General features: G+C 40.4%; 1 protein-coding gene across 4 annotated transcripts in view; it reads left to right on the forward strand.

The window, feature by feature from the left end:
* LIN54 (lin-54 DREAM MuvB core complex component) overlaps positions 1–18,002 on the forward strand; it is a 23,807-nt gene extending 5,805 nt beyond the window's left edge. For 2 of the 4 annotated variants that reach the window (XM_010132916.1, XM_010132919.1), the window contains exons 2-12: positions 2,118–2,238; positions 4,899–5,044; positions 8,719–8,935; positions 9,778–9,851; positions 10,007–10,204; positions 12,020–12,111; positions 13,302–13,373; positions 15,756–15,858; positions 16,047–16,184; positions 16,873–17,075; positions 17,650–18,002. In XM_010132916.1, the coding sequence (XP_010131218.1) occupies positions 2,118–2,238; positions 4,899–5,044; positions 8,719–8,935; positions 9,778–9,851; positions 10,007–10,204; positions 12,020–12,111; positions 13,302–13,373; positions 15,756–15,858; positions 16,047–16,184; positions 16,873–17,075; positions 17,650–17,851 (1,566 nt within the window). In that variant the 3' untranslated portion in view covers positions 17,852–18,002. Of the gene's footprint in view, positions 1–2,117; positions 2,239–4,898; positions 5,045–6,514; positions 6,671–8,718; positions 8,936–9,777; positions 9,852–10,006; positions 10,205–12,019; positions 12,112–13,301; positions 13,374–15,755; positions 15,859–16,046; positions 16,185–16,872; positions 17,076–17,649 lie in introns of all 4 variants that reach the window. The other 2 variants (XM_010132918.1, XM_010132917.1) reach the window with 2 other exon arrangements.
* The last annotated feature ends 262 nt before the right edge of the window (positions 18,003–18,264 follow it).

Below are 18,264 nucleotides of genomic sequence, written 5' to 3' on the forward strand. Positions count from 1 at the left end.
CTAGAGCTGTCTGTGCCTGCTGAATGTTGATGACATTCTAACCCAGACTTTGCCCTCAATTCAGAGAGTAACAGCAATAGCAGTTGAGTTACAATAATCCCATATAGCAGGGTAAGATTAATTTAATCAGAACAGAAATCTCAAGCAGATGAAATGTGAGGAATTTATCAGAAATTAAAATGTGTGCAAATTTACCAAAAAAATGTCTGCTTATCTATCAGCTGTGTAAGTTCTAAGATAATTGAATCCTTGAAATGTTAAAGTGACTTTGAGTTAAATTTGTAAACTGGGCTGTGAATGAAGCTTCCTTCTTCAAACAGCTTCCTTCTTCTGTTTCAAGGTTTTAGTTAATGTATCTCCAAAAAGAGCAGGTTTTTTCCTTCTGCTTCATTTTAAGCTTTGGCTATTGTATGCCACCTATAAAGTAGCTCATGTGGCCTGGGTGCAGCATATTTGGGCAAATGACATTCATCTGCCAATGGTCTGAGGTGAAGGCTTCCTCTGAGGAACACTTGTACAGTAACTGTGGAGCAGCACATGGCTTCCTTTAAATGAGGTTTGTTTTCTGGCACTGCCTGGTATCAGAGCTTGCTTATTGCTGTTTTCCCTTGGCTGGGCGCAGCTCAGGCACACAGAGATAGCATTTGCTTTCCACAGGAAGCTGGAGGGCTCCAGTATCATAGCAAGGGGGAGGTCTGACTTCCATGGCCCTCCTGTGAGTGTGCTGCTGGAAGCTGAAACAGCCTCATGTGTGCTCTTTGCAGGGTAGCTGGGGAATTTGTTATGTGTTACTGAATACTTTGAAAGTTTTGACGTTACTGTAAAGGAGGTGTTTGCAGTCAGCAAATTCTATAAATGGGGTTTTGTGTAGGAAAACATAACATCCAGCCTACTCAATTGCTTCATTTAAGCACTCACAACTTTCTCAGGCTATTGTAAGTGGCTGTCATCTCTGTATCTTCACACATCAGTAAGACTTCTCCAGTTAGCTAACTGAGTAACAGGGGTGATTCTGCACCTTTGGAGAAGTGGCTCCCCACGTGGCTGCCAATGCTGTGCCTCTCTGATGTTGCTGGATTTGGTGGCTGGTGCTCATGGGATGTGGCTGGGCATATGTGGTGGAGGAGAGACGGTATAGGCCTGACCTGGGGGGCTTTAGTAATGCCTTCCAATGTGCTCACTTGGACTCAGGGAAGATTGTAGTGATAGTCTGCATTTGCAGGCAGCCTCTGCAGTCAACAGGTTAAAATAGTCTTTGAAAGAAGTTAGTCTCTTAATTGAACTATTCACCAGGTGGATGCCAGTGTATAGAAACTGTTAGGATAAATGCGTCTGGTGGTTAACATCTGTCAGTGTGGAAAAGCGGGGGGAAAGTCTTGTTTAAGACTTCCAAGACTATAAAACCCTGCTTTGTAAAGATACCAAGTTGAAGCTATCTGTCTCCTCGAATCACGTGTACATGTTCCTGGTCCAGTTGTCTTTCAGGAGCCTGGATCACCAATAGGAAAAAAAAGACCGTCTTTTACCTGGATGTAGCCAGCTGATTTTGTTTTGGCTAGTGAGGTCGCAAAACTTTGAGGAACTGATGAGCCACGTACTTTTTGAGAATTGTTACAGGAGGCCATTTCCCCATTTGCAGGATAAAAGTAATGCTACTATGTCAGAAGAGGTCAGGAGATGTTTCAAAGCAGTACTTGTTTTTAAATCAATTGAGGAACAAGTTTTGTCCTGGCTGAGTGAAAAAGTAGTAACATTTTTAAAGCTTTAAATATTGAGAGAGTTGTGCATTTAATTTTAACATATTTATATAGACCAATGGCATATAAGAAATAATTTCAGCTTCTTAAAGATGAGGTATGTTTGCATAGAGAGATATCTTAAGAAAAACCTGTAAGGGATTTGGCTATTGTGCTTTGGTGGCTGATTTTCAAAGTGGCATGGATTATATCCTAGTTCTCTCCATCATTAGAAATGGGGGTGAGATGCAAGATAAGCAATTATTCTTCTAATTACGTGTGTGAGTATTGTCTCTTTTGTTTTCTAATGTACTTAACAGTACAATAATGTAGATCCAAAATGCTCAAGTTACTTTAGATAGTTTTTCTTCCATCTTTCAGATTGCAAAGAAGACCCGAACCCCAACTTCTGGCCCAGTGATCACCAAGCTGATCTTTGCAAAACCAATCAATAGCAAAGCTGTTACAGGGCAGACCACTCAAGTGTCACCAGTCATCGCAGGTTATACTACTTTTACTTGATTTGCTTTCATGTTTTTTAAAGGCTGTTCAAAGAGGTGGCGATTGTAGAAATTTTTCTGTCTCGGTTTTACTATGGTTTTTGTTGAAGTACCACAGGCAATTGAAAATAGTTGTCAGCAGAGAATTTTGTGGGCAGGAACCAATAAATGCAGTTGTTGGTACCTTTACACTTTGCTTGTTCAGAATTATCTTTGATTGTAGAGTTTGATTATTTTGTTTTTACTTTAAGATGTTTTTACTTTCTGGATTTTGGGGAGGAGAAAAAAATACCTCACAGCTAGAGAAAAGGCTACTCGATATACAAAAATCATTTGTAGGTACGTTATTTAACTACACAGAGGGAAAAGGAGACGCATGCTCTTGTATTATTTTAATCTGTTTATAGTTCTACTTAAATGTAATACATGTAAATAACAGGAAAAACATTTGAATGAAAAAAATTTAATAAAGCTGTGTTGTTACTGTTAAGTTGCTCACCTACTTCAAAAATAAGCATCGCAGTCCAAGAAAGTAATTAAGGCAAATAAGAAATTATTTGTCTCTTTCAAATCTCTGTCCTTTTAAAAAAACTCCCAAAATGAAAAAAAACTCCCACAGTGTAATTTTTTTATTATGGCACTGAGACTGACGTGTCCCTTGCTAAATCCATCATTGCATGTATGCAAGTAACATCTAGACATGTTAATTATCTCAAGAGGACTAATGCCAGAATCTTCGTCAGAGCTTTGAAGGATGTCTTCAGCTGCTTCTAGATTAACCAATCCAAGCAGGCCTAAAATCTTTTCCACATATTTAAACAAATGTAAACCTTGACAGAACTGGGACTTGGAAAGTTTTTAAGAAAAATGCAGCTGTCCTCAGTATTCAAAGCTTTGATAGATACGAGTGAGTGGCAGTTACCTGAAACAGTATTTTCCTTGAGTTGTCACACTGCCTGCACCCTGAAGTCTGACATGTGTTTCAGGTGAAAGAAGGATTTGCCATCCTTCTTACCAGTTTTTCCCCTTTCTCAGACAATTCCCTACCAAATGTGCAGATCTGTGAATGAGAACATTGCTTCACTATGTTTACAAACATTTGAATTAAGCTGTTTGTGTGTTTAAAACAAACAAACAAAACCAACCAAACGAGAAACCCAATCCAAAAGCATCAGATACCCCAAAACAAGCCACTTGGAGCTGCATTTCATTTTCATCTGGCAGTACTTGAAGACCGGTGAATGGTAAGGAACCAACAAAAATAATATTACCAAGAGCATCTTTTTAAGTTTGCTGCCTCGAGAATGAAGGCAGATGTCCAGATCAAAACATACCTACATAATACTGACAAGCAGATATGTTACAAAATAAACTTCCAGCTTTTAATTCAGTATGTTGGAAAATCTCGAGTACCTGTTCCTGAGCCTGTGAGAGAAGCATCACTGGGAGGTGAACCTAATTGAGAGGGAAGTCTTTTTAAACATTTCAAACAGCCAACACAGCGTACCGGCTTTGCGAGGTTGGCATCACTTTGGGAAAAGTGTAACGTTTGTGTGTTGTGTTTTGATTTTTGTATGCGTGTTTTTATGGATCTGATAGATATTTTTAATTGTCTGGGAATTTTTGTGCAAACTGAGGTGGGAATTGTAAATCAGTATAAGCACCCAGATTCTATTTAGGCAGCTGATGCCAGCATGTAGACCTCAGAGGAAGGCAGCTTTCCACGAGGATGATGTTTTTTCTTGTTAATTCCAGTTAATTTAATTGTCATGCCATTGGTTGGTTTTGGGTGGAAAAGTTATGCTGGTGTGTGTTTGTTTCGTATTGTGATAAACGTAGTACAAGAGAATGGGTGACAGAAGCTATGACAGAAATGAGTCTGAGCCGAAGTGCAGCAGAGGAAAGCTCCGCGGTCAAGCACTCTTTGGAAAGAAACTTAGAAATATTTAAAAAAAAATAAGGAAAGAAAAAATCAATTTTCCACTCTGGGACTTTTGCAATATTTCTAACACTGATTTCGTGATTTGGAGCTGCTGGTTTTGATATTTAACAGTTTTTGCCATTGTAAAAGCAGATATTTTGTAGAGTTACACCACCACTCATATTTTCACTGGAGTGTCATACGTTTCTGTTAGGCAGTGAAAACAAACAAAACCACCAACACAGAGAAGACAAAAAAAAACAACTCAGAGCTGAGCCTTTTTCTTGGTCGCTGTAACACAGCTTATTTCTGATGGCTGAGATTTTATAAGGAAGGAGCCTCCCACAGATGCTCAGTTTCTCTGTACGTTGGTAGCAGCCCAGGAAATTCCTAGAAAACTGCAAGCTGAGTGGGTGTTTGTGCGCAGTGCAGGTGTATTGGAGGGCTGCGTGCCTCAGGATGCTGTCCTGGTTTTAAAGAATTTTCAGCTGGATGTCATGGAAAGCTGAATGTACATTTCAACTTTTTTAAGCCTGATTAAACCTGTCTTTTTATTTGAAATAATGCCAATTATTTTTTCCTTTGTTGCTAAATCTGACTTAAAGAATACCAATGTCCTTATTACAAGGTAATGCACTCTCAGAAGTGGGGATCAATTGCACAATATGTAGGGACATCTTTGCTTTAAAAGTTAGTATAAAGAGGGATAATCTGAGCTGATGGTATCTTCATTGTTTGTAGGTAGAGTTCTTTCACAGTCTGCTCCAGGAACACCACCAAAGGCAATAACGATCTCTGAAAGCGGAGTCATAGGATCATCACTGAGTACAACAACACAACAGACACCAAATAAAATACCTATCTCACCACTCAAATCCCCTAATAAGGTAAGGACCTGGTTCTGGCTGCAGCCTTCTATCCTTCCTGCACAGTGGTGTGAGGTCTCTGTGTCTTTGCTACAAGCTCTTTATGATCCCACCGATCCAGAGTCTCTATCGCTTATCACGATGCTCTGGAGTAATGGCCTAAGCTAGGCTTTTTGCAATTGGCTACCTTACTGTGGTTTTAACTAAATATGCATTACTGCATTTGTTTCCCAGTCCTGCCATTTCTTGCTGTTCCCTAAGCGTCCATTCTATTCTCTCTTAGCCAAGTGCTCAAACAGTATTTTTTTAATGCCTTCATGAAACATCAACAGGCTGCTACATCAACTATCTGCTACAGCATAGATAATTTAGTCTTCCCTAATCACATCTGAAGTAAATGAGATTTGCAGCGGTCCTTGACAAACACAGGGCTTGAGATAGGCACAGGTGGGCGATAGGTAGAAAAGGTAACTCGTCCATCGTAAGCGGTGTTACAGAAGCGTCAAGGTGACGCTTGCATTTTAGACTTGACTTTATTTTTAAAAGAGGAATATTGCTGGAGAAGGTAAGCGGGGGGGCGAGGCAAGATGCGTAGTGCATACAAACTAAATATCACGTATAAAATCTGATGTAAGAGTAAAGAATTCTCTTAGCTTGGCCGTGCTTTAGCTATGTAATGTTATGCAATTGGAGTGAAGGATTTATCTTTGAGAATTATTAGTGAGGGAAGTAATCTGAGGAAGAAGTGAAAAAAAAAAAAAATCTAGAATTAACAATGAGTGGGGGGGAAAAGACTCCTTAGGGTTACATCTTAAATTTACTGTGGATAAGTAATTCTAAATATCTTTTAGAAGCAAATTGTTTCAAAGATCAGGAGATTTTTTTAAAACATGAAGAAAGTTTAGAACAAAAAATAGAAAACCAACCTTGGAAGAGGTGTGGCTGTATAGACTAGAGTATTCAAACACTACACTCTGCAGTAGTGTGGTCAGAAGACTGGATCTCTACAGGAATCTGGAAAGTAGATTTGAAAATACTGATGATCCTATGCTTTGGCTGAATCAGAAGTGTAAGGTGAGAATTTTTTTTTTCCACAGCTCTCCTTTAAATTTTCCATTCGTGATGAAATAGTCATGGTACCGATTATAAAGGTCTTATTCAGAAAAAATCATCCTGAACAATGCTCAGTCTTTAGTGGACTGGTTTCCTTAAAATGTCCCAAACAAACAAAGAAAAAACAGAAGCTGTGCTAGCTTTCTGCAGGGATCTTTTGGTGCTGAAAACCAGCAGTGCCTTGAAGTTTCTAATGTGTCTATGTGCCGTTGTTACATGGTCAGGCCTGTGTGAGTTATGTTTGAATACAGCACCCTTGTTCAGAGAAAGAGCTCTTTACAGTGGTGGGGAAAAATAACTTTCATGAGGAGGGGAATGTGTATGTGCAGGGTCTTTTATCTGGTGTTGAGATTTAACCTGCTTTGTTTTGCCAAGCAGCTAACAGTGGTGTCAGTGGCCTCTCAGCCTCCCAACTCCCCTCAGAAGACAGTGGGTGTCCCACTGAATGTTGCATTAGGACAGCAGATCCTCACAGTGCAACAGTCAGCACCCTCTTCCCCTGGGAAGGCTATAGTCAGCCAAACAACCGCCCAGGTACAGCCTAAATTTCCTTTTGTCTTCTAGCATGTCTTTGTTTCATCGCTTGCAGGAAACTGGAGTCTTGAACTGCAGTGGTTCAGTGGTCAGTCCCAAGATGTTCTTGTAATGGTGTTTGCGCAAGAATACTCCCTGAGGAGCACCTGCTTCTTCAGTCGAGGGGTGCAAACCGTTGCAAGCTCATACAAGGGCATGCTGTTAGAAAGCTGCTTTCCAGCCTGTAAAGCCCTTCTTGGTACTCGTTTTCGTCTCTGTAAACTGAATCTCCCAGCTCACCTGAAAGGTTCTCCATGACATGAGGAAGAATTTTTTAAGTGGTTCTACTACCAGTGGTTCTGTGCGCTAGTATGGGCTGCCTCCCAGGTGTTTCTGAGGTTTGCAACAGTAGAGTTCATATTCCTGTGCTAGAGGTCTGCATAACCAAGACACTGTGGTCTGAGATCTACAGAATTAGAAGTTATTAATTTCCCGTGTCTCTTTTCTAGAAGATATCAAGGATTTCCATAATAGCTTTGATAAATTGATTTGCATTAACAAATGACAAGACAAAACTGACCTTTCTTACAAATTACATGTCTTATTTTTTTCCTCTTTTGAGTGAATCTTTTTCTATCTTAATGTTAAATGGCAAATTGTCTTTCTGGAACAGTTGTTAAAGGGTTGTCACTCTATGCAAGCAACCTAAGTAACAAAAGAGAGATAGCTCTGTGATATACATAGTGAGTTCTGATCCGAAGCTATCTGACACAACACAAAGGGTTTCACCTGTCTAAGAACATGCCATTAGAAGAAATGCTTTAGAAGAACCATCACTTGAATTTTACAATTTTCCCAGTTGTCCTTGAATGACAGCCACTAATTTGCGTGCTAGAGGGAACTCTGCCCATGCTGGTCTTTCTGTGATAACACTTAGGCTGTCATTGTGCTTGCAGACAGTTCTTACTCTGTGTTATTGAGGTTTCAGTACGTTAAAAAAATGCCCAAGAAAACACCTTCTTCTAAAAGACCAGGCTTCTAGTTCCAGTGAAATATGTGCAAATTGAGATTTCATTCATGTGGTTGCTGAAAGCTGGGGAGCTGAGAAAATGTTCTATTAAGAAATTGCATCATGCTATCAGCCAAATTTAATACTAACAGTATTAAAGCATACTGAGAATAAAAAGTGAGGTCCGAAAGAAGTTAGGTGGAAGGAGAAAAAGAAAGAATAAACCAAGGTTTGAGTTGTCGTCAAGGCTAGAAAAAGATGCTGTTTTCAAACTGGTAGACTTATGAATGTGTGTAAATACAGTAAGCACATGGTATCAGTTTGTAGATTGAGATAAATTGGAGATTGTAGATAATTGTAGATTGAGATAAATTGCAAATTCCAGATGTACCGGCTGTGAGGTAGCACAGGACTGCCAGACTCCCTTTCTCTCCCTTTTTTGCTTTCTTCTTAATAAACTTGTTTGTTCCTCTTCACTGTTCTTGCTTCTTTCATTTCTGAGATTGTGCCAGTCTCTGATGTCTTCAGCTATGAGTTTATGGACTCTATTCCATTTCTTTTTCAGGGACTGCACAGTGGTTTCTGTGTTTTAATCGCAAACTGTCTTAACAGGGTGTATCTGTACATACAGAGATAAATCATGCTGCAGTCCAGCACAGCAAGTTCGTACCATGTGTTTTTGTTAGTAGGAATATTTCTAGTTTTGTTCACGGCTTGATTTTGAACACAAACTGGCAATGTTCTCTGCAGTCACCTGGAGTGGTTTTGGCAGACAGCGTATCTGGGCAAGTGGACTGAGTCACCCTACTTGTGTAAATATTAGTTTACTCTAGTGTTTGGTGTAGAGCATTGAAAATGGAACTGAGTTTTCTCTGAGCTGTTGGTAGGCATTTAATATCTTTTCATCTGTTTTACTTTAAAAAGCAAAAATAGGGATAACTGACTTGTTTCTCAAGGATACAAATGGATTAAAGAGTTGCTCACTAACAAATTAAGGAACAATCACAATTCTTTCTGCCTTTGTGTAAGTAACTTTATGCTGTCTGTGTTGGCTTAACAGGCTGTGAAATCAGCAGTGCAGACCATTACTGTCGGAGGAGTGGGTACCTCTCAATTTAAGACAATTATTCCTTTGGCAACTGCACCCAATGTTCAGCAGATTCAGGTACCTGGAAGCAAGTTCCATTACGTCAGACTTGTTACTGCCACAACAGCCAATAGTTCAACCCCATCAGCCAGTCAAAATCCCAGTACGAATACACAGCCTCTTCAACAGTGTAAGTACTGGTGCTGAGTAAGTTTTTCTTGTTTTTTTCATGTTTGTTTTGTAAGGATTAAAATGGGTACGTAATAGAGATCTATCAAGACTGCCAGATGTACTTGGTTTTATGGTAGACTCCTATAAATTTTATATTCTGTTGTTACCTACCTCCTGATTTGTATGTGGAAATGTTCCTCTGTGTCAAATTGCTGTCTAGTTGGGCCTGAATCCTTGGAGCATTTTAGGTTGCTTTTCCCTAGTTTACCAGCTTTGTGGGTGACTCGTGGCAAGTCCCAGATCCTCTGTATGAAAAGTGTGAACTCGGTACAGCCTACAAACATATTCCCAAAACTCCTGCAACATGAAGATCCTTCCATGTAAAATGCTTTAGAAGTACCAGATGTTTCTGCTGGTTTCTGTCCATGCTTTTCAGAGCTGTGATGGAATAAGATTTCAAACCAAGCTGTGGTTTTTCTATTCTCCGCTTGCCAAGGGATATCCAGTGTCCAGAGGAGCAAGCTGTTTTTTAAGCCATTGCTGTGAAACGTGTGGATCTGGTGTTGAGGGACATGGTGTAGGGACCCTGGCAGTGTAAGGGTAACGGTTGGACTCGATGATCTTTGAGGTCTCTTCCGGCCGGATGATGATTCTGTGATTCTGTGTGCACACACTCTTTTGCCAAATACCTGTTTGCAGAGGTGTTCTTTAGGCAAGTGTCATATGCCATGAGTTCAGTCAATGAATCTCAGTGCATAGTTACAGTGTTAAGTATATTTGCATTATGTGCATGAGCAATTCTGGAGAACTGAACCATGGACCTCCAATGTGTGTTAATGTGATGTTGTTTCTTGATACTAGCAAAGCCGGTGGTGGTGAACGCGACCCCAGTGCGGATGTCTGTTCCCATAGTGCCAGCACAGACTGTGAAACAGGTAAGCCTAAGTGCAAAAGGCATGTTACTGACTTATTTTGTCTGAATGGAAAAAAAAAAAGTCCAGTTTCAGCACTGTAATGAAATGTTCTATTAATAAAAGTGCATTCTGAATCAACAACACAATGATTTCATAAAGACCTCTTTTCTCTCCAGGTGGTGCCCAAACCCATCAACCCAACTTCCCAGATAGTGACTACTAGTCAGCCCCAACAAAGACTTATTATGCCAGCCGCTCCACTGCCACAGATTCAGCCCAACCTCACCAACCTCCCACCAGGCACTGTACTGGCACCAGCACCTGGCACAGGAAACGTCGGGTACGCAGTCCTTCCAGCTCAGTATGTCACACAGGTATGGTGTCAATTCAGAGATAAATAAGGAAATAGTGCTGTTGTGGAACATACTGCCTTCATCTTAAAGGGTCTTGCTCCCTAGCTGTCACCTGACACTAAGAGGACAGGCAGTTTGTTTTAGAGATGTTTGGGATGATGATGACACTAAATTGTAGTTGCAACTAAAGCTTTATTTTCTTAACAGCATTTTTTAAATTAACGTAGCATAGAATATATAATCAGAATAGCACAGGATTTATATAAGCAGAATCAGTGTAGTACAATTTTATAAGTAGCGTAGCACAATTTTGTAAGAAGCATAGTACAGAATTTATAATAAAATTTAACTTATGATTTCTAATTACCTAGGTCCTGCGTAGATTGCGTCACATCTTAAATCACGGTTTGCTTTATCGATATAACAATCAGAAATGACTTGAAAATCGTTTAGAAGAATACAAGTCACTCAGTCCTTGGAGTCCCTGCTCCTGGGGGAGTCTCAGGTCTCACCATCCAGCAGTAGTTCCAGTCCAAGTTCCTCACTTAAGACTTGTAACTGCTTGATTTTTTTATACACGGTGCTTTGTGTGAGGTTACACTTCCTTGTTCGGTGACAGGGTCATCACCACCACCGGGTGCCTGAGACTTTCATGGCCGGTAAGGAAGGGAATAATCAGCCTGGTGCCCAGGAATCTTGAGGCCAGTAGTGAGAGAAAGAAGAAATCTGTTTTGTTTGTCTACTTGGTTTGCAGGAACTTCGGGACCTGATAACGAGGGGAAAGGGAATGAATATGTGACCCGTTCGGTCACAGAGAATGGCTGCTTGCATTATAAACTAGTGTTAGTTATTCTAACCACATTAACAGGAGCAAGTGGTACCAGTCACACCAGCTCAAGTTTAGTGTTTTCGTCTCTGCCAAGATCTGACCAACATTCAGAGTGAAAAGGATAATAAATTAAACATTCTGATGAAGGCTGACTGGCCAGTCTGTACAGACAAGGACTCTTACAGCTCGTGGCATTACTGGTACCAGCCTCATACCTGGTTCTCTTCTACTTTTGTCACAGCTGCAGTTTGACCCTGAAGATTCTGACTATGTCCTTCCAGTCCACTTCCACAAAACTTTCCTTAAACTAAATAATACCATTTGCTGGACCTCTCCTTAGAGGTTTTGTGTTGTGGATACAATCTGTCCCCTTTGGCCTGGCCCTAGTAGGTCCATATCTTGTTATGGGTCAATCTGTCTTCAGAACCGGTCCCAAGCAGGAAAACATGGCTGTGTGTAGGTAATACAAAAGAAAGTAGCCCAAAACACTGTTGTTTGGAACAGGTTCTTAGGAGATTTGGGGTTTTTAGTGAGAAAAATAAACTGTAGGTCCAGGTACACAGAGAAGTTGGCATGTAAATAATTTTACTTGCTTTTATTTAATTCTGTAATAAGTGGCTTGTATATTAAGGAAGATATTAAAAGTTATTTGTGCAGGAGGTGATCCTGCTTTGTTAGGGGCACAGTTACTTAGGAAAAGAAAGGGAAAAATAAGCACGGTTTTAGAAGGTGGAACTGTTTGTGGTCTGAACATTTCTGTGTATAGCCTCTGTGTTATCTGTACGGCTGTCGACATTGTAATAGAGAACAAGAGTATAATCTAAAATATTTTTGTGCTAAGTATAGAGGCAGGATGTTGCTGCTTGGTCCAACTTCTACAAATGTCTAAAACTGTGCTCACAAGCATATTATTTTTGTAACAATGTCTGGAAAGCTAATTAAAAGTCTAGCTGTGCATCCTCTTGTGTATAATTTTATGTTACACATTAACCTTTTTGTTTTGTTAGCTGCAACAGTCATCATATGTATCTATAGCAAGCAACACTGGCTTTACAGGGACATCTAGTATCCAGTCCCAAGCACGGCTACCATTCAATGGGTGAGTGGGTCAGTGTTTCGGGAGGGGGAGGTGAAGAACCAAACCAACCAACTAGCCTGCAATATAGGCTGCTAAAAGAGCAGCTTTTTTCAGTCCCATTACAAGGAAAGGTGGGAGCTGGAGTTTGGTTTGGGGGATTTTCCAAGGAAATCAAGTATACTGTGGTGTGTTTGTTACCTCTGACTAAAGACATGGATCTGTGTGAACACTGAGCCAGGCTCTTGATCAAAACTGTGTTTTCATTTCTGTTTTTTGAACTCGTGTAAGAGAAAGTTGACCTGAAAGCCCTCCTTCATTTTGCATCAGCACCTGATGCTACATGCTTCAGCTGTTCCTCAACATGCAGGAAAGAGGAACTCAGTGATATAAGAGCTAGATGCTTAACACACGCATAAATCCAGGCAAACAGCAAAATGGAACTAAAGCCCAAAATGGATCCTGACAGGAGGCTTTCAGTTTTTTCCAGTCTTGTATTTTTCCTTTAAGGATGAAAACAACAGCTAGCATCTATTTTCTCTTTGCCAGTCCAGCAGGCTTACCTATTCTGCAACAGTTCTTTTGTGTTATTGTTTGCTGGAAATGGTAAATGCCAAGGTGCTTTTTGTTGCTGTAACCTCAGCTGATGAAAACTAATCCTAAATCCAGATGCAGCTGTTCAAACAAATGGGTTTGATTTAATCTCCCTGGTATTTCGTGCAGAAAGTGCTAGATAGTGATTAGTGACATAAAATCTGAGTTTTAAGAGCAGCTAAAGACTGTGTCTGATATAAAATTATAAACTGAATATAATGTCTTGACTTCTTTATTATCATTATTTGCTGCTAGAACAAAGGGAAAGGCACAATCATGTTTTGTGAACCTTGGTTGGATCTAGCCCCCCTGCGTGTGGAGGAGTACTGAACTGCTGGTTCTTGATTCCAGTTTTTAGTTATGATGCTTTCTTTATCTTGAAGCCTCATTCTACTTTAACCCAGCAGCCAGATTTGCAGCAAATAACCCAGCTCTTTTCGGGCTCGAAAGGCACTGTATATAATAGTTAATTAAAGGCGGTCACCCAAAAACCTAATGCAAGGGGAATATAAAGATTTATTTTTAAGTTTTTATTATGAGCTATTTCCTTGAATTTAAAATAGGAAGACACTAATAAAACAGTATTTGTGTATATAAATGCACTGGATTTTGCTCCACAGAATAATTCCTTCTGAATCTGCAAATCGCCCCAGGAAGCCTTGCAATTGTACTAAGTCTCTGTGTTTGAAATTGTAAGTACAGCTTGGGTTTGGGGGGGTTTTAAGCCTTGTTTTTGACATCACAAATTTATTAGAAGAATCAGAATATAATGTTTTTAAGTATGAGAAATGTTATGTCTAGATGCTAATTTAAGGTTGCTGTTGGTATAGGCAGTGCCTGTATAATTCTTGCAACTCCTGTGAGCGATATGGATCCCAACTGATTATAAATTTCTAACTTTGCAACCTTGTTGTGTGGCGGAGCCAATTCCACTCGGCAGCTGTGGTTGTGTTGTTGTTGCTATGAGTGAAATGACATCCCAGTGGGCATCTGCTATACTTCAGTTAAGTGTCATGCTGTATCGAGTACTTAAGATACACAGCCCAATTTTTCAAGTGGCTGAATAGACAAGTAATTCTTCACTGATAGGTCTGAGTCTTGCTCATACTTACGAGATATTTTGCTATTCCATTTGGTGTGTTTGTAAGAATTTGACATAAAAACATTTTAAGCTAAGGAGATGCTATGTTTCTTTCCCTTGAGGCAAAGTCAGTTTACTGATTTGGAGCCAATAACAGGAGGAGATACTGAAATTAGTCTGTAGTTCCCTTAATTCTAGATAATGAAGAAGAAATCAGTGGTGTGCTACTCAAAGAGAAAAAAGTGATACAACTGTATACGAACCCAAGTTAAGAAGTGTGTTTAAACTTTTCAGTTTGGGTTTGTTTTCGTGTAATGCATCACAACTCCATGTGAGGAGGTGCCTTGTGCTTCCTAGCCTCAAAATTGTCTGTTGCATAGAAGACATGGTAATTGGGAAGATATGTAGTTGTTTTTTCGTATGTTTTACAACATACATGACTGACTTCACAGTGCCAAATGCATGTTAGATGTTTAGAGTTTTCCACTAAGTCTTTGGGGCATTAATGCTTTAGAAATTCTGAGAGACTAATGGCATTGCTGTTGATGCTTTGCATCATCAGAGTGCTGTTTGGAATCAAACATTTCTTGTAAATTACTGTAATTGTATCTTTAAATGGCTAGGCTTTGGTGGAGAGCAAATGGCTCATTCACTCTGGCAAAGTTTCTTTCTCACTAGTAAAACTTCCTATCTGGAAGGGGAGTTGCTTTTTCCCAGATGAATGTTGAAGGTAAGCACTTAGCCTATTCTACAAAGAAGAGAACTCAGGAGAAGTAATTGGCTCACTGAGGCACTGGGTTGGTGCTAGTGCTGTTTGTTTTAGAAACCAGGACCATTCCACTGCTGAATTTTAATCAGGACAGAAATGAAAGCTATTATAAGTTGTAAAAGATTTTGGAGTAGTTTATCCCTGGGACCTTCCAGGACACTAAAAATCCCCAAAAGGCATTTCAGCCAGTTGTAGTGGACGCCAGAGCAACCCTAATCAAGTTCTTGCAATGTTATTCTGGGCAAGCCACAGGAAGCCAGTTTTGCAAGGGGTTTTAGGCTCCTAAAAATGAACTTACACTCCCAGCAAGATTTGAAAAGCAACCGAAGACAATCAGCAGTTACAGATACAGACAACCAGATACTGGAAGTGTTGGAACGTGCCAGAGTTTGTCATGGCCCAATGCCTTGTTTGAGCTGGGGGTGAATGTGGTGCTTCCATGTATCAGATCTGTGGGATGGTGAGATCTTGATTTTGGTGGGAGGTAGTAGAGGTACGTAAGAAGTATGGCAATGTGATTGGCTTTGCCTGTCAATGTTTTCTGCTTTTTATTCACGTACTTCTCCCTTTAAAAAGTCTCTGGGAACTACAGCTTTATCCTCACTCAGATCCTTTCCCTAGTTACCTGTGCTTCAAAGCCTAGGAGGTATACCACATGTTATTCCTTTTCTATTATTCTATTCCTGCTTTAGTGAGCTCTGCCTCCATTCACAGCTGCAAGCAGCTTATGGGCAAAACTAAAGAAGAAAGGCCTGTTGTGTTATTAGTCGGTTTGCCTATTGATTTGCACTCCAATTGCTTGCCTTTTGTTTTGGCTGTGTGAGAGCTCCTAAAGGCTTGACTTGAACTGAATGGGTCAAGAACAGGCTATGAGGTGGCTGTGGCAGGATGACCCTCAAAATGTGGGTCAACCACCAAGGAGTCGCCCTAGCAAAAAGTCTCGTTAACTTAGCTTTCTATGAGGACCTGTACTACGTAAACATCAGCTCAGACAGACACCCTTGAGCTATACTTGTCTTTAGACAGCAACTAGACTTACTGAAGAGGAATTAGGCCTTGCAGTGAGGCTGATACCACTTCTGCATGTAGAGTTGAGCATAGGGTGACCCTTATCCTTATTGGTGTATGTGCATATCATCAGACTATAAACTTAGGCTACTGCATCAGGACTAACGCCAATGTAATGGTCATGTTTACAAATGCCTTCTGCATCTTCTGTTTCAGGTACTGTGATTGTTTTGCAAATGGTGAATTCTGCAATAACTGCAACTGTACAAATTGTTATAACAACCTTGAACATGAAAATGATAGGCAGAAAGCAATAAAGGTAAGGGCCCTCTTCCCCTGCTTCTGGAATGGAAGCCGTTCAGTTTCTCTTCTGAAGCTACAGTGTAGGGCAGAGTGTGTGTATAATGCTGTGATCTCTTCCCACATGTGCAAGGCTTAAGTTTTTATTGCACCTCTAAATTCTGCTCCCCGCGTGTAGTGACTAACCCTTTGGGTCTGCACTGACAGGCCTGCCTTGACAGAAACCCTGAAGCCTTCAAGCCCAAAATAGGGAAAGGAAAAGAAGGAGAATCAGATCGGAGACACAGCAAAGGGTGTAACTGTAAACGCTCGGGATGTCTCAAAAACTACTGCGAATGTTATGAGGTATGAACCATTATCTCATCTTAAAGATACTGGCTTTTTCCCTTTAGTGTTGCAACTTCTGATTTGTGTTGTTGCTTTCTTTCTGTTGCTATAATGTTTGCTCTTCTTTTCTGTTGCTGTAACGTTACTGCTTCTTCCAGCAGTTTGCATGTAGAAAGCCACGTGTAAGGCAAAATTGATCACTTCTGTTTATATAGGTTTAATTTTAAATCAGGTGTCAACTTTGACCTTAGTCTTGGATTTGTCCTTTACCGAAGAGCAGTATTTCCTAAAGAAATCTACAGAACCAAGTCCCTAGGAGAAGTTGAAGCAGCATCCCACAGGCTTTCTGGGATAGAACATGTCTGTGGGAGTCAAAAGCAAAAGTTGTTGCATCAGCTAACTGATCACTCTATGGTTATAGATACAGCAGTAGACTGACCTCTCTCATTGCTCAACCACCTAAATTTCACCAGAAACAGTAGGTTGGTTAAGGAAGGGATGCATGGGAAATCACTGATTTGTATTTGATTCAAGCGTATGTTCTGGGAAGGCATCTCATTTTGAGGTGAGAATTTAGAGAGAAAATCTTCAGGGTTTCTTCTGGTGGCTCGTTGATAGGAGTTTGAAACAAGAGCTTTTTGTTGTGATGTGTCATAAAGGGAGTCAAGTTTGCAACAGGTTTCTCATGGATTTTTGTTTCTTGCAGGCAAAAATCATGTGTTCTTCCATATGCAAATGCATTGGCTGTAAAAATTTTGAAGAAAGCCCGGAGCGAAAGACATTGATGCATTTAGCAGATGCTGCAGAAGTTAGAGTCCAGCAGCAGACTGCTGCAAAGACAAAGTTATCTTCCCAGATCTCAGATTTGCTGACGAGGCCAACACCAGTACTCAGCAGTAGTGGTGGGAAGTAAGTTAATGCAGCACCCTGTTTCAGTTTGCTCTAACATGTTTTTTCTGATGTGTGACAGGTATGTCCCTGTCATCTTTGAATGTTATCCGTGTAAGCTACAGAAGCAGGAGCATTCAGGGGAATGGAGCCTTTTGGTCACACAGCTGTGCTTTCAGTGGAACCTAGGGTATTCCAAGCATGGCTGTATTCAGGCACATAACTAAGCATTGTCTTCTCATGGTAGCCCATGTGCTTAAAGAAAGCATGAAGTACAAGCGTCCCATTTACTAAGAGGATGTAATCCTTGAGCTGTCCTTATAGTAAAAGCTGGATAATTGTTCTATGTACTTGGGCATTTCAAAGTCTATTTCAAAATGTACATCAATGGAAGCAGGCATCAAAGCTCAACAGCCCACCAGTTCATTTGACAGTAACTATGGCTTATTCACTCCCTGTTGGTTGTGTAAAGGCTCTTGGAAGCAATGGGACAGGTGAAGTCTCATCAGTCCTTGTACTAAAAAGTTGCCCAGCCCTAGGAGCTAGGAGCGTTGTGTGTTTTTGCTGAGAGTGAGTGGATCTTTCTTTGTTTCAGGCTGCCCTTTACATTTGTAACCAAGGAGGTAGCTGATGCAACCTGTGAATGCCTTCTTGCACAGGCAGAGCAAGCGGAGAAAATGGGCAAGTCAAAAGCTGCAGCAGAACGCATGATCCTGGAGGAGTTTGGACGCTGTTTGATGAGAGTTATTAACTCTGCAGGGAAGTCCAAAAGTGACCCTTGTGCCATGAACTGCTGACTCGTGCACATGAACCACAATGAAGTGAACTGAACAGAAGAGTTAAGGCACAGGGACACTTTGGTTTGGCCTAAGGACTTAATAATTGTTAATTTGGTGCTTGTTGTAAATTGACCTGTGTGAGATTGAAACAAAATATTTTATAACAAGATGTAGAGACTTTTAAATCTTAGCTAAATCCACTTCTACTTAAGACAATGCCTAAAGGTCAATTCTTCTTCCTGATGCACAGCTCTTACCTTGGGTTTCTTAAAAATTAGATGTGTTCTCCCCTTTCCTGCAGAATAATTACCTGAAGGGCATATGTAAAGTATTATAATATTTATTATTTACAGTGTATGGAGTTGCATCACTTTGTGCATGCAGGAAAACACAGGTGATGTCACAGCTAAGTGGTGATTTTGGTGACAGGC

Source organism: Buceros rhinoceros, unplaced genomic scaffold, assembly GCF_000710305.1.
Source record: "Buceros rhinoceros silvestris isolate BGI_N320 unplaced genomic scaffold, ASM71030v1 scaffold16303, whole genome shotgun sequence".
In the NCBI taxonomy this organism is placed as follows: domain Eukaryota; kingdom Metazoa; phylum Chordata; class Aves; order Bucerotiformes; family Bucerotidae; genus Buceros; species Buceros rhinoceros.